The sequence below is a fragment of the Dendrobates tinctorius genome, unplaced genomic scaffold (genome assembly GCF_039654945.1).
Source record: "Dendrobates tinctorius isolate UK_male_01 unplaced genomic scaffold, ASM3965494v1 ptg000041l, whole genome shotgun sequence".
Classification (NCBI taxonomy): Eukaryota; Metazoa; Chordata; class Amphibia; order Anura; family Dendrobatidae; genus Dendrobates; species Dendrobates tinctorius.
In genome coordinates this window covers 6737738-6752437 of record NW_027361709.1, presented here as the reverse complement: position 1 = coordinate 6752437, position 14700 = coordinate 6737738, and the positions used below count along the sequence as shown (strand labels likewise).

The 14700-nt window shown below is 49.6% G+C and overlaps 1 protein-coding gene across 1 annotated transcript in view; it reads left to right on the top strand.

Annotated features, from left to right (window-relative positions):
• ARIH2 (ariadne RBR E3 ubiquitin protein ligase 2) overlaps window positions 1-12715 on the top strand; it is a 29023-nt gene extending 16308 nt beyond the window's left edge. The window contains exons 8-15 of the mRNA XM_073575073.1: window positions 189-306; window positions 1734-1784; window positions 2559-2580; window positions 2799-2950; window positions 3054-3197; window positions 3535-3603; window positions 3689-3772; window positions 12092-12715. Coding sequence (XP_073431174.1) covers window positions 189-306; window positions 1734-1784; window positions 2559-2580; window positions 2799-2950; window positions 3054-3197; window positions 3535-3603; window positions 3689-3772; window positions 12092-12163 — 712 coding nt within the window. The 3' untranslated portion in view covers window positions 12164-12715. The remainder of the gene's footprint in view (window positions 1-188; window positions 307-1733; window positions 1785-2558; window positions 2581-2798; window positions 2951-3053; window positions 3198-3534; window positions 3604-3688; window positions 3773-12091) is intronic.
• The last annotated feature ends 1985 nt before the right edge of the window (window positions 12716-14700 follow it).

Sequence of the window (14700 nt, the reverse complement as noted above, 5' to 3'; positions counted from 1 at the left end):
TGGGCTCCTGTCCATAAATTTCCTGCCGTTTACTTCCCCCTTCTTGCACTGGGCTGTTGTATTTTATAACCTTTTCTTCAATAATAGATATAACCATTGATCTCTCATATACGACGCAGTATCTGCTAGTGTATACAGTTTTCATCTTTGACCATGCTTTGTCATCTCTCTACTTGTTATTTAATCAGCTTCCGGTGCCGCCAAATGTACCATGCCCCCACAGACTGCGCCACCATCCGGAAGTGGCTAACGAAATGTGCCGACGACTCGGAAACGGCAAATTACATCAGCGCTCACACTAAAGACGTAAGATGTGCACAACTTAGAGGGGTTGTCCCACCACCAAAACCAATCCCCCCAGTGTCTGATAGCTATGGGGGTCCTGCTTCTTGGATCCGATTGTATGGCGTAGTAGTCGATAGTTCTCCCTTGGGATCTCAGTAGTGGGACCCCCAGTGATGGACACCTATCACAAAAACTGTCAATCTGGGCTCATCCTGATCTGCAATATGCAGAAAGGAGCATGTAAATCACCGATTCCAGCACTGGCACAAAGTGCGATGTTTTTTAAGAGACTGGCATTTCCAGCAGCTGTTTGCTGTGTCAGAGCTGGCGGTCAGCGATCCGGCTTCACATCAGCGGTAATTGCTGGCTCCCTGTATTGTAAAACATCAAGTTCCAGAAAATGTCATCCTCGTCCAAGTTTAACTATTTCTTCATATTTGATTTATGTAGGGGAAAAAGTGAGAACAACAGAAACGGGCAATGCAAAGCCTCATTCAGACGACCGTGTGTCACAGGTCCAAGTACGGACTGCGATGCACCGACCGGCTGCGGGTCTGCTGACTTGAACTCTGCAGTCTCTTAGGCGTAGGTCAGGAGGCCCCCGGTCAGTGCGCTCTTCGCAGTCCGTACTCAGACCATGTTACACGACATCTGAATGAGGCCTTAACTCAAGTGAGTAGTGCTACGTATCCTTACCTTGAATATGTATATACAGCGCCATGTAAAAGTTTGGCCACCCCTGGTCAAAATTACTGTTATTTTGGTCAGTTAATAGGGATGAAGGTGACACATTTCTTTTGTATTTTAGGTGAATACATACAAATGTGTGTATATATATATATATATATATATATATATATATATATATATATATATATATATACATATACATTTTAAAAATTAAAAAAGGGAAGACGGGCAGATGCAAAAGTTTTGGCACCCTTGGAGATTTGTTTGCTTAAAGGGAACCTGTCACCGCCCCCCCCCCGAGCGTTTTTCAGTTAAAGAGCCACCTTCAGCAGCAGTAAGGCTGCATTCTGTGAAGGTGGCTCTTCTTTTTCTGACCCCTAGTAACGCTGAAATATCGACTTTTATTAATAGCTCCTCATACCTGTAATGTGTCCCATAGGTATGGTGTGTCCCCCTGTATCAGCCGCCTCCCAGCCATCCATCATGACTGTCCTGTGTATGGGCGCCACCCACCATCCATCCATCATGATGTCCCTGTGCGTCGCTGCATCCTCCTGTTTTGAATCCCGACTCCTGCGCTGTGACAAGTGTTCTCGGGCATGTGCAGTGCACGCTGCCGACATCAGAACCGACATCAGAATATTGCAATTGCTTAACTGTTCACAATAGCAGTAATTTTGACCAGGGGTGCCCAAACTTTTACATGCCACTGTATATGTATTGACTATACAAATTTATATTTATTTATTTTTTTATAGTGCCCCAAGTGCAATATCTGTATTGAAAAAAATGGAGGCTGCAACCACATGGTGAGTAATAATGAACAATTAATGCATTTAAGACGTTAATCTGACTGTTCAGTATTCTTTGCTCATACAGTGATGGCGTGGTGCTACGATGTGCCATCATTTTATATTTAGTGGGTGTATCGTCTGCTTTTCTCAGACCGGACATACAGGAAATTGCAGAATGTCACCATTGCTATGAATGAGTTGTTCTGATGTTTTGATGTCTGGGGATGCTGTCACCTCTCTCGTCGGCCCCCTTTTCTCAGATATTTATGGCATGAATCAGAACCAGAATGGTGACCGGTCTGCAAACCCTGTCTTATGAGGAAAGGTTGCAGGATTTGGGAATGTTTAGTTTGCAAAAGAGAAGACTGAGAGGAGACTTAATAGCTGTCTACAAATATCTAAAGGGCTGTCACATTGTAGAAGGATCAACTTTATTCTCATTTGCACAAGGAAAGACTAGAAGCAATGGGATGAAACTGAATGGGAGGAGACACAGATTAGATATTAGAAAAAACTTTTTGACAGAGTGATCAATGAGTGGAACAGGCTGCCACGAGAAGTGGTGAGTTCTCCTTCAATGGAAGTCTTCAAACAGAGGCTGGACAGACATCTGACTGGGATGATTTAGCGAATCCTGCTTTGAGCAGGGGGTTGGACCAGATGGCCCAGGAGGTCCCTTCCAACTCTACGATTCTATGAATATCGAATGACAGAATCCCCCATTGAACACTGCATGTGACCAGAGTGTTGGGATGACCCTCATGTAACACTATGTATAATCTCTTACAGCAATGTTCGAAGTGCAAGCACGGTAAGTGTCTCCAGCTGCTATGTCCCTGTGATGGATAACGTTACATGTGTGTATCTGTACATACCTGAATAAAGTGGATCTGTGGTTAGTGCTGCCATTACTGTAGACCAGTGACCCCTTTCTGCTATTGCAGTACTACAACTCCCAGCATGCACTGACAGCCACAGGATGCAAAATGTCTCTGCTCACATAATAATCTAGTAATTCTGTGTGGTCAGACTTCTGCTGGATGTGCCTTGGTGACTGGAAAACACACGGAAGCGAATATTACGAGTGCAGCCGATATAAAGAAAACCCCGATATTGTAAACCAGAGTCAGCAGGCTCAGGCCAGAGAGGCCCTCAAGAAATACCTCTTCTACTTTGAGAGGGTAAGATCGGCCAGAAGACTTCAAAAAATCATAACTGCCGATCAGATTAGTGCTGGTATAAGCGGAGCCCAGGTTTATCCTCCTTTGTTTTACTGTCTGGCAGTGGGAAAATCATAATAAGAGTCTGCAATTGGAAGCTCAGACCTACCAGCAAATTCAGGAGAAGATTCAAGAACGGGTAATGAACAACCTTGGCACCTGGATTGATTGGCAGTACCTGCAAAATGCTGCTAAGCTGCTGGCAAAGGTGAGACATTGCGGCACGGGTAATGTGTCCGGTTCCACAGGTCCGGCATTGGTCACTGATTGCATGTTACCTGGGGTCTGGTCTCTCGCTTCTCCCTGGTCATCATTTCCTCCTTTCCTGCAATGGTTCTGGTCATCTCAGGAATCTGTGTAGTAAATATGTCTCGTTCTACATGTGTACGGAGTAATTTCCTATACAGGTTCCTAGGTACGTTATCACAAGCACTGCCCGAGAACTGGACAGGTCGGAGTTAATTGCTATGGGCATCGCATCCTGATCTGGAGTGTTGGTCCCACCATTAACGCCAGTTTTGTGTTTCCCTTCCCTCTACATTCAGTGCCGATACACTCTGCAATATACATATCCCTATGCTTACTACATGGAGTCCGGCCCACGCAAGAAGCTGGTAAGTTCACGAGCGCGGAGAGGTCTCTAGTTTTTTTTTTCTGTTTGTGCCGCCGTGTTCTCATCTCGATTATTTCCATCTGCAGTTTGAGTATCAGCAGGCCCAGTTGGAGGCCGAGATCGAGAACCTTTCCTGGAAGGTAGAAAGAGCCGACAGCTACGACAGAGGGGTGAGTGCCGCCACTTTTTCATTTCACATGAAGCCATAAGGTTTGGGCTGTCGCATCGTATTTTACGTTCAGCAGCGCAATGCAGATTTCCAGAATTCAAGGACCGTTTTATAGAACGGTTTTAGACCGCTCTCATTAAAGGGAACCTGTCAGCAGTTTTGGCTGACATTAAGATAGTCACCGCCTTTCAGGGCTTATCTACAGCATTCTATATTGCTGTAGATGAGCCCCCAATCCGACCTGAAAGATAAGAAAAATAAGTTTTATTACACTCACCTGCGGGGCGGTCCGGTCTGATGGGACTCGCAGGTCCGGGTCCGGTGCCTCCCATCTTCTCCCATCCTGTTGCTTCATCGCTCCCCGGCATTGCGCTCATGCGCAGGCGTACTTTCTCGTTCGCCTTATTGGGGGACACAGAGACCATGGGTGTATGCTGCTGCCACTAGGAGGCTGACACTATGCACAAAAAAAGTTAGCCCCTCCTCCGCCGTATACACCCCACCGACCGGCAGGAAGTTCCTCAGTTTAGCTTAGTGTCAGTAGGAGGTGGACACGGGTCTTTGATTAGACCCATATCTACCTCGATGTGCGTCGTTTCTTTTCAGGTTTTTCCGGAGGGATACAGTGTGAATAGTCACATCTGTAGTCCCACAAAGAGACTATGAGTACGGCGTGTACTGCCACCCCGTATCCTCATAAGTCTACAGCAGGACCAAGACCCCTAACATGGATGTGGCGTTCCAGATGGTCCTCGCTCCCCGTCTCCCACCCACTCGCCTACCAGAGCCGGTCGGTCGGTTGAGGCGCAGGATACTCTCCTTGAACCAGTACGCTGGATGAAACGGATCAGGAGGGTAAGTATGAGACCTGAGTCCCATTCTCCCCTGCGGGTTCCACGCCAGGCCACTCCATGGATTCTTCGGCAGCGGTCGCTGTGACAGTGCTGCGACGCCTCCGCGTCGCCTCCAGGCGGCCGCTGCAGCTATTTAGGCCCTGGCTGGTTATCGGACAGCTCTTCCCCCCACTCTGCCGGGTCCTAGCTGTCCTCAGTAGCAGCCACCGCGGCGGTTCTGCGACGCCTCCGCGCCGCCCTGTGCTGACAGGCGGCCGCCTCTTTTAATCCAGGCCCCGGCTTCATCTGGGGCCTTGTCCGGCATCGCGGCCACGCCCCCCTCCTCCATTCTCGGGCGGGCTTCCCTCCCGCCCGCTCTAAGCCCGCCCACGGCCTTCTCCCCTCAGGTTGAGCGTCCCGGAGGCGGCGCCGTCCCTCCCACCCTACCATCTTAGCGGGCGGCACCATTTTTATCATCGGCGCCTAGCCCCGCCTACCTCCCTCCTCTGCATCTGCAGGAAAGCGCGCGCTTCCTGCTCGGCTCCTCTCTGGCTGCCGCCATTTTCGCAGCCTGTCAGCCGGACGCTGTTCCCTCAGCCATGCCCCTGCAAGCCGGACGAACCGTGCATCTCCATTTATTGGAAGCTGCGATAGGACACCGGACCGTGAGTAGCTCTGCATACTGCAGACTGACACCCTCCTCTGCCTCCTGTCCCCCAACCTTCCGGCAAGGCTTCAGTGACTGTCCGTCAGTATGTCTAATTCTAAGTCTGACCGCGCTCGTCCCCCTGCCTCCTCTGGCACCTTAGTCAAGTACTTTGCGTGCTCTTCTTGCAATCGCAAACTTCCCTCAGGTCAGTCCACTCCCCTCTGCCTGGACTGTAGCAATCCAATCCAGCCCGACGCCGCTCAGGAGCCATCCATAGCCCCAGTGGTGAGTGAGCCCCCCATGCCGGGCTGGGCCTCCTCTCTATCACAGTCAGTGGCAGACCTCACCAAGGTGTCTCAGTCCCTAGTAGCCGTTCTGGACAAGTTGCCCTTGGGAGCTTCGGCGGGACCCAGCACGTCTCAGGACGTCCCATCTGAGCCAGCCAGCGGCAGTCGCAAGAGGCCCAGGCAGGACCTCCATGCGGAGTCCTCCCCTCGTCCTACCTCACCCCATAGTCCCCAGCAGTCTCCCTCTCGGGCCTCCTCTCCCGAGTCAGGCGAAGCGCTTTCGGAATCGGAAGGGGTCTTAGAGCTGGATTCGGACCAGGATGCGAACATGAAGGTTACGGTGCAAAACCTCATTGCCGCGATTCACCATACCTTCGACATCGCTGACGGCCCTGCGAAATCCTCAGATCAGGAGGTTTCGTTCAGACGGGCGGAAACACCATCCAGGGTGTTTCCCTTCCATTCTGAGTTTGGAAAGATTTTTACAAAGGAGAGAGAAGATCCGACCAGACGCTTTCAAAGAGGAAAGCATCTCGGCGTGCTGTACCCGTTTGCTAAAGAGCTCACGGACAACTGGGCCGCTTCTCCCTCGGTGGACCCTCCCGTGTCCAGACTTTCTAATAATACGGTCCTTCCGCTGTCAGGTGTGGCGTCTCTAAAAGATTCTAATGATAGGATCATAGAATCTCTAGCAAAATCTGCCTTCGAAGCGGCATCAGTAGCGGTATGTCCAGTCTTTGCTTCTTCTTGGGCAGCAAAGGCCATATCCACTTGGGCAGACGACCTTCGGCAGGGCATTCTGGATAAGGCACGACCAGAGCATTTGGCCGATCTCGCCAATCAGATTTCCCATGCGGGGGATTATCTGCTCTCTGCCTCCTTGGATGCCGCATCTTGCGCAGTTCAGGCGTCAAGTAACATCGTGGCAATCCGACGTACAATTTGGCTTAAGGCCTAGCAGGCGGACTTGTCCTCTAAAAAGTCTCTGACCAATCTGCCTTTTCAGGGAGTGCGTCTCTTCGGATCACAATTGGATCAGATTATTAAGGACGCTACCGGAGGTACGAGTTCTCTTCTCCCCTCCAAGCCTCGCAGACCTCCTCCAAGGCGTCAGTTTCGTCCCTTTCGGACTTTCCGCCGTTTCAATACGGCGGAAAACCCTTCCAACCAGCAAAGGCCACAGGCACGTCAGGAAAGAAAGAAGGTTTCCTTCAGGCCCACTCCGTCCTGGCGGTCCCACTCTTCCCAGGGAAGACCGTCCAGATCTAGATCTGGACGGTCTACATCCGCATGACTACCATCGGTCTCCCGTGGGTCCCTTCCAATTGGGAGGTCGACTTCTTTTCTTCAGCGACGTCTGGCTCGCCTCAGTAGAGGACGCTTGGGTCAGAGAGGTTGTATCAACAGGATACAAAATAGAGTTCATTTCTCTTCCACGGGATCGCTTCTTCCAATCCCGTCCGTCGATGGATCCGGCCTTGGTCCCGGGGTTTGGTTCGGCCATCGCCTCTCTTCTCAGTTCCAGGGTGATTGTGCCCGTTCCCGAATCAGAACGCTTCACAGGGTTTTATTCAAACCTGTTTGTGGTGCCGAAAAAGGACTGGGCAGTTCGGCCCATTTTGGATCTCAAGTTACTCAACAAGAGAGTTTGCCTTCGCCACTTCCGGATGGCGTCAGTACGCTCGGTAATTGCTTCCATGGAGGAGCAGGAATTCATGTGTTCCATAGACATCCAAGATGCCTATCTACATGTGCCCATATTTCCCGGACATCAGAAGTTCCTGCGGTTTGCGATTCACCACGAACATTACCAGTTCGTCGCGCTTCCTTTCGGGCTCGCCACCGCTCCCAGAGTCTTCACGAAGATTATGGCGGCGTTGATGGCCTTGTTGAGGATCAGAGGTCTCGTTCTTTTTCCGTACCTCGACGATATCCTGATCAAGGCTCCCTCCTTTCAACAGGCCCGCCTAAGTGTGGCGATCGTTCTAGACACCCTGTCCAGTTTTGGGTGGATCGTCAACCGGAAAAAGTCCTGTCTGGTCCCTACTCAACGCCTTGTGTTTCTGGGCCTTCTGTTCGACACTCGTCGGTCAAGGGTATTTCTCCCACAAGACAAGATCCTTTCCCTGCATCAGGGCGTGCGATCATTACAGATCACACGATTTCCATCCCTCAGGACAGCCATGAGGGTCCTGGGGAAGATGGTGGCGGCGATAGAGGCAGTTCCCTTTGCCCAATTTCACGCCAGGCCACTCCAGCAGGCCATTTTGTCCAGGTGGAACAGGTCGGCTCTGTCTCTGGATCGTCCGGTTCGCCTTTCATGCCGGATCAAGCGGTCTCTCAACTGGTGGTTGACGTCTCCCATCATTCTCTTGGGGCGGTCTTTTCTTCCCGTTCACTGGCAGATTGTCACTACGGACGCCAGCCTCATCGGCTGGGTTGCAGTGTTCCGCAATCACACTGTTCAGGGTCGATGGTCGACTCAGGAATCAGCTCTGCAGATCAATGTCCTAGAGATACGAGCGATCCATCTAGCTCTCGTCCACTGGGAAAGGCGCCTCAAGGGCCTGCCTGTCAGGATTCAGACAGACAATGCCACAGCGGTGGCGTATATCAACCGCCAAGGGGGACACGGAGTGTCTCAGCTCTGGCGGAAGTGTCCAGAATTCTTCAATGGGCAGAGACCTTTCTTCCAACGATTTCCGCGGTTCACATTCCCGGCGTGGACAACTGGGCCGCCGATTTCCTCAGCCGCGAGGGTCTCGCGGCAGGGGAATGGTCCCTACATCCGGAGGTGTTTCATCTGCTCTGCCGTCGGTGGGGAACTCCGGATGTAGACCTCATGGCATCTCGCCTCAACAGGAAAGTCCCACAATTCGTGTCCAGGTCTCGGGACCCTCTGGCAGTGGGCGCCGACGCTCTGGCCGTCCCTTGGTCACAGTTCGAGCTCCCCTACCTGTTCCCTCCTCTGCCTCTTCTTCCCAAGTTGTTGAAGAAAATCAAAGCAGAGAGGATTCCAGTCATCCTCATCGCCCCGAATTGGCCCAGAAGGTCTTGGTTCGCGGACATTGTCAACCTTCTCGCGGACGCCCCCTGGAAGCTTCCCGACAGGGCAGATCTGCTGTCTCAAGGCCCGATTTGCCACCCCAATTCTCGGTCGCTCAATTTAACGGCGTGGCTGTTGAGACCGAGGTTTTGAGACGGGCAGGATTCTCTGATCGGGTAATTCATACCATGATCCGCGCCAGAAAGCCGCCTTCTTCGAAGATCTATTACCGTACTTGGAAAGCATATTTCTCCTGGTGTGAGACCAATGACATCGCGCCCTTGGTTTTTTCGCTCCCTTCTATTCTGGCGTTTCTGCAGGCAGGGCTGGATGCGGGGCTTGCTCTCAGTTCCTTGAAGGGTCAAGTTTCGGCACTGTCCATTTTATTTCAGAAAACGCTGGCCTCCCGGCCCCAAGTCAAAACCTTCCTCCAGGGTGTGGCTCACACGGTTCCTCCGTACCGAGCGCCCGTGGATCCTTGGGATCTTAATTTGGTTCTTCAGGTTCTGCAGGGTCCTCCTTTTGAACCTCTCAGGGACGTTTCCCTTTCCCTCCTTTCTTGGAAAGTGGCCTTTCTGGTGGCCATTACCTCCATCCGGCGCGTGTCGGAATTAGCAGCACTTTCTTGCCGCTCTCCTTTTTTGGTCCTTCATCAGGACAAGGTAGTTCTGCGGCCTCCGCCCTCTTTTCTTCCGAAGGTGGTATCTTCGTTTCACCTCAATGAGGACATTGTTCTGCCATCCTTCTGCCCGAGCCCAGCTCACCCTCGGGAGCGGTCCTTGAACAAGCTGGACCTAGTCAGGGCATTGAGAGTCTATCTAGCCCGGACGACTTCCTTGCGGAAGTCAGACTCTCTGTTCATCATTCCTGACGGGGCGAGGAAAGGTCACCCATCCTCAAAGGCCACTATTGCGCGCTGGATCAGATCGGCAATTTTGGAGGCATACCGGGTCAAGCATCGAGTGGCCCCTCCAGGGGTCAGAGCGCACTCTACCCGGGCGGTGGGTGCCTCCTGGGCGGTGCGCCACAGAGCTTCCGCGCTGCAGCTTTGCAAGGCTGCAACGTGGTCATCGGTTCACACCTTTGTGAAATTCTACAGGGTCCACACCTACGCTTCGGCGGACGCCAGCCTAGGTAGAACGATTCTGCAGGCTGCGGTGGCGAGTCCACTGGCCTGATGGAAGTTTGTTTCCCACCCCAGGGACTGCTTTGGGACGTCCCATGGTCTCTGTGTCCCCCAATAAGGCGAACGAGAAAACAGGATTTTTTGGGTTGCTTACCGTAAAATCTGTTTCTCTGAGCCTTCATTGGGGGACACAGCACCCTCCCATGTTCTACAACTCCTGTTCTTATGTTTGTCGGTTTGTTACAGTTGAGTTGTTTGTTTGTGCTGCCAAAGAAATAAGCAGAACTCGAATCATATTTATTTTGGATTTTGCTCAGAATAGCTGAAGATTCTTCCGTAAATGGGGTTGTTCAGGTTTATCATGAAAGTCTGCAGTCATTCTGTGACTACGAACTTAGTGCGCAGCGAGGATTCTCCAGCCGGCGGTGAGACCAGAATGGTCAAGTATGCAATAGTGACTGCAGACGGTAGCAAACATGGACAACCACTTCACACCATGGCGAATTTCCATTTTTGTTTTTCCTTTCCTTCTTCCAAAAGCAATAACATTTTTTTTTTGTCCACATTAGCTGTAGGATGGCTTGTTTTTTTGCGGGACGAGTTGTACTTTTTGAATGACACCATTCACTCTACCACTGTATAATGTGAAACAATTCCAGGTGTTGTGAAATTGCAAAAAAAAGTGCAATTCCACAATTATGTTACTTTTTTTTTTTTTTTTTATTTAGCATCTTCACTAAATGCTAAAACTGACCTGCCATTATGATTCTCCAGGTCAGTACGAGTACACACAAACCAAACGTGTAGGTTCTTTTTTTTTATTTAAGTTGTGAAACAAAATCAAGATTTGAGAAAAAAAAAAATTTGCTTTTAGTCACTATTTTCCGAGACCTGTAACACTTTCATTTTTGGGGTCTGGGGTTGTGCGAGTGCTTATTTTTTGTGCCCTGAGCTGATATTTTTACTGATACCATTTTGGAGTAGATACAATGTTTAGATCTCCTCTTATTGCATTTTATTTCAATGTTGCAGAAACAAAAATAAACCTAATTCTGGCTTTTCATTTTTTTATTTTTTTTTTTACACTTGTCTCGTTTACCAATCTAATTTATTTTAAATTTTGATCTGACATTTCTGAACTCAGCAAAACCAAATACCGTATATACTTGCGTATAAGCTGAGATTTTCAGCCCATTTTTTTGGGCTGAAAGTCCCCCTCTTGGCTTATACGCAAGTCATGGAGCGGGTGTGTCAGGTCATATTTACCCCCCGGCGCGGTCTCTGCAGCCCCCCTGCTTCTCCCAGTCTCAGGCTCCTTCCTTCAGCGGTCACGTGGTACCACTCATTAAAGTCCATGGATGTGCGCATATTTATGACTTTAATGAGTGGTAACACGTGACCGCTGAAGGAAGGAAGGGAGACCGGGAGAAGCAGGGTGGCTGCAGAGACCGTGCCAGGGAGGGGGTAAGTATATGCTATATTCACCTGTCCCCGCTCCATCGCTGCGCGCTGCTCTGTCCTCTCCTCCGCGTCCTATGTCTGTGATGTTCAGGTCAGAGGGCGCGGTGACTTAGTTAGTGCGCACCGTGCCCTCTGCCTGAACGTCCCTGACAGAGGGACCCGGCAGACAGAGCGATGCGCATCCATGGAGCGGGGATCGGTAAATATCGCCTGTGCCGGGGTCCTGAGCCAGCGGTAACATCGGCACCTGTCCCTGCCTGCTCGGGACACCGGCACCTGGCCCCCAGCGACGAGAGATGAGCATGTAATTTTTTTTTTTTTTTTTTGCAGCGACAGCATATGGGGGCAAAATCTATGGAGCATCTTATGGGGCATTTTATAGGGGCATAATCTATGGAGCATCTTATGGGGCATTTTATAGGGGCATAATCTATGGAGCATCTTATGGGGCATAATTATGGAGCAGCAGCTGTTAAAGGCACATGATGACTGATGTGGAAGGAAAGATGCGTGCTCCACTTTAGAGCCGACATCAAAGTCAGGAGCATGACATATGATGTAAATATACGTCATGGTGGAGTTAAGATGAGGAAAAAACCCTTTAAGCCCAATGTATATGTAGTAGGCATTCATGTATATGTAGTAGGTGTCCTAGTGGTGGCTCCAGGGAACCTTAAAGCACTGTGGGTGATTTTCAAGGGTGGACTTATGGTTGTAAAACATGGCTTCATTATAGAAACCAAGCGCCACCTCTGTCAACGGTCATGTGTGTTATTGCAGCTCAGTCCCATTCACTTCAGAGTAACTGAGCTGCAATACCAGACCTGACCTATGGATTGGAGTAGTGCTGTTTGCAGAAAGTAGCCATGTTTTTCTTCAAAAATTGGACCTTGACTGATCTGCCTGTTCCTCCCCCAGGACCTGGAGAATCAAATGCATATAGCCGAGCAGCGTAGAAGAACTTTGTTAAAGGATTTCCATGATACATAAAGGGTGAAGCGTTGTCCCTGGGAGCAGCGAGCGCATGTTGTGGAGGAACCGATTCTGCAAAGAAACCCAGTAGCTCTAAGGAATGTGACGAAAATCAGAGAATCCACTTTTCTTACCCCGCTCATTAATTTTGGAACGTTGTCCGTTTGTATTTTTTCCTCCTCTTACACGTTTTTTCTTAAAAGTCCCAGGCGCCTTCCTTTACCCTAGTAGATGCCGTAAGAGGCCGACCGTTCCAGACTTTGCTCTTTTCCATGTTTTTTTTTTTTTCTTTTTTTTTTTTTTTTCCCCCTTCCTTCCTTTTCCTTGTTGTTTAACCCTTCCAGCGCTCCATCATCCTGCAGAGAATTGTTTGGGCAGTGAAAGGGTTGATCTTCGTTTTTCTTTTTTTGATCTTTTGTTCCGGGATGGCAAGTGTTGGAAAAGTAGTTCAATTTTTTGAATGGCTGTTAATAGAATTAGATTATTATGCAATCTGTCATTTTGAACTGTTGTACAATTATACAGAAAAAAAATAGAATTACAAAAAAAACAAAAGACTTTTTAAAAACATTTAACGTGCAAATTTTTATTTTTTTTTGTTTTCATTTGTTTTGCTTACATCCGGGCTGCAATCTGGGGGTCTCAGATGATGAGGCTCCTTTAAGAATGATAATACACAGACGCGACAGCACACGTCTTTCTGCTGCAGTGTATCGGCGCAGGTATCTGAAACTGAGCTGTTGTCATGGAAGCAAAAGCTCAGCTGTGAGAAGAATTTAGGGGGAATATCTGAAATAAATTGGCGCCGTTCACCTGGTTGGTGGATGGTTTTTGCAGCATGTGAAGGGTTTCTGCAAAATGGTGTAGTCAGAAAAACTGCAGGAGCAGATCTGCCATGTCTGAATTCACTCTTAGGGGGCAGTCAGATGGCACAAGGTCAGACCACAGTGCGCGGACTGGCTGGTGGCTCTCTAGACCGCTCCATGTACTTCTATGCAGCTTTGACGCTCGGGTCCAGAGCGGCCAGTCCTTGCACGGAGTTCCGATCTTGCTCCAATTTATACGGCCCTTAAAGGTGTATCTCTTTAGGGTTTTTTCTTTTTCATATAAAGGGAACTTGGCAGGTCCCCCTTAATGACTTGGAGCCATAATCCAGCACTACAGTCGTCAAGAATGATCCACAAAAGCAACTTTTATCGCTGTTGCTCAGCATTTGCAAATGATCCTGGATTAGTCCGGTGGGCATCACTTCCACACTTTTACCCCTGGGGAGTTGCGATTAGGGAGGATTAGCATTCCCCTAGCTACCGCTCTCGGCAATCGAAATGTTGTATTGATTCCTCCGTGTCCTTCATCTGCGCATTGTCTATGCACAATAGTGATGCTCTGTGCTGACCATGGAGGAAGAAGCACATGTGCAAGATCCTCCCTTGCCTGAGAGATGACGGGGGCAGCATGGAGCATGTCAGTCACACCCAGAGGGGCTGATTAGATAGTGAGGCTGGACTGATCTGTGCAGTGTCATTTGGAGTTACTTTTGCAAATTCCGAGTGAAGGTGCTGGAGAGAAGTATGGGATGTGACTAGTGCCGGACTATGACTCTTCAACTCTATGGGAGGCTTAGAGGACCACCACAGCGCACCCCCCCCATGTTTCTTATACTGCCCCTATTTTTGCTGGATTTAGATGATCCCAGACTATGAGTTGCTGGATTAATCCTCTACGCCGTGCGGCTCCTGCAGGTTAATCCTCTCTATCACAGGCTCTGCCCCTTTAGTCTGACTCCTTGGGGCCGGTGCCCCATTTCTTCCAGCAGCCTCTGTGCCAGTCCTATCATAGATAAATGAGGCGTCTACCCTGCAGAATGCACTGGGATTAGGAGGGGGGCGTAGGACACCTCATCGAATGTGCGGCTATAAATACCCAGAGGGTCGTGCCACCGCCGCGTTGAGAGCTGTGTGGGATTTGACAAACACCAGCTCCTCGCCGTTATCTCCAGGGGCATGCGATTCCTCATGAAGGCGCCGCCGCTTTGTTTTGATAAGTCCAAGATTGCAGATATTTTTAGATGCAGCTTCTGCGCCATTCCCCTGTCCGCCAGCTGGGAAAGATGGGTGACGACCCACAGGGATCCTATATATGTGCCGTTGTGGAGTCTAAGAAAGTCTGAAAGTGACACGATGGAGCTGCTTTGGCCAAACTCGTGATCCTCTTACGTTTCGGTGGCAACCGACCACCGCTGCTGTCCAGCTGGTAAGCACTACGCTAAAGTGATAACAGCGCCGTCCAGGGGTCTGCGAAGCTCCAACATGGCTTCATACATGGTAGGTTGGAAGCATTGTGCGTGGTCTGCTGTCTAGCAGAAGCGGTCGGTCTCCAAAGCAACGAGCTGTAAACAAAAGTTCAAGAATGGCAGACAATTTTAATAAACTGTTAATTGCATATTACAACCCCCCTAAATGTTTCTATTTAAATTGATTTTTTTCCCCATTAAATATATGGATTTGGGGCTAAAATGTTTTTTTTTTTTTTGCAATTAAATTCAATAAAAAAAC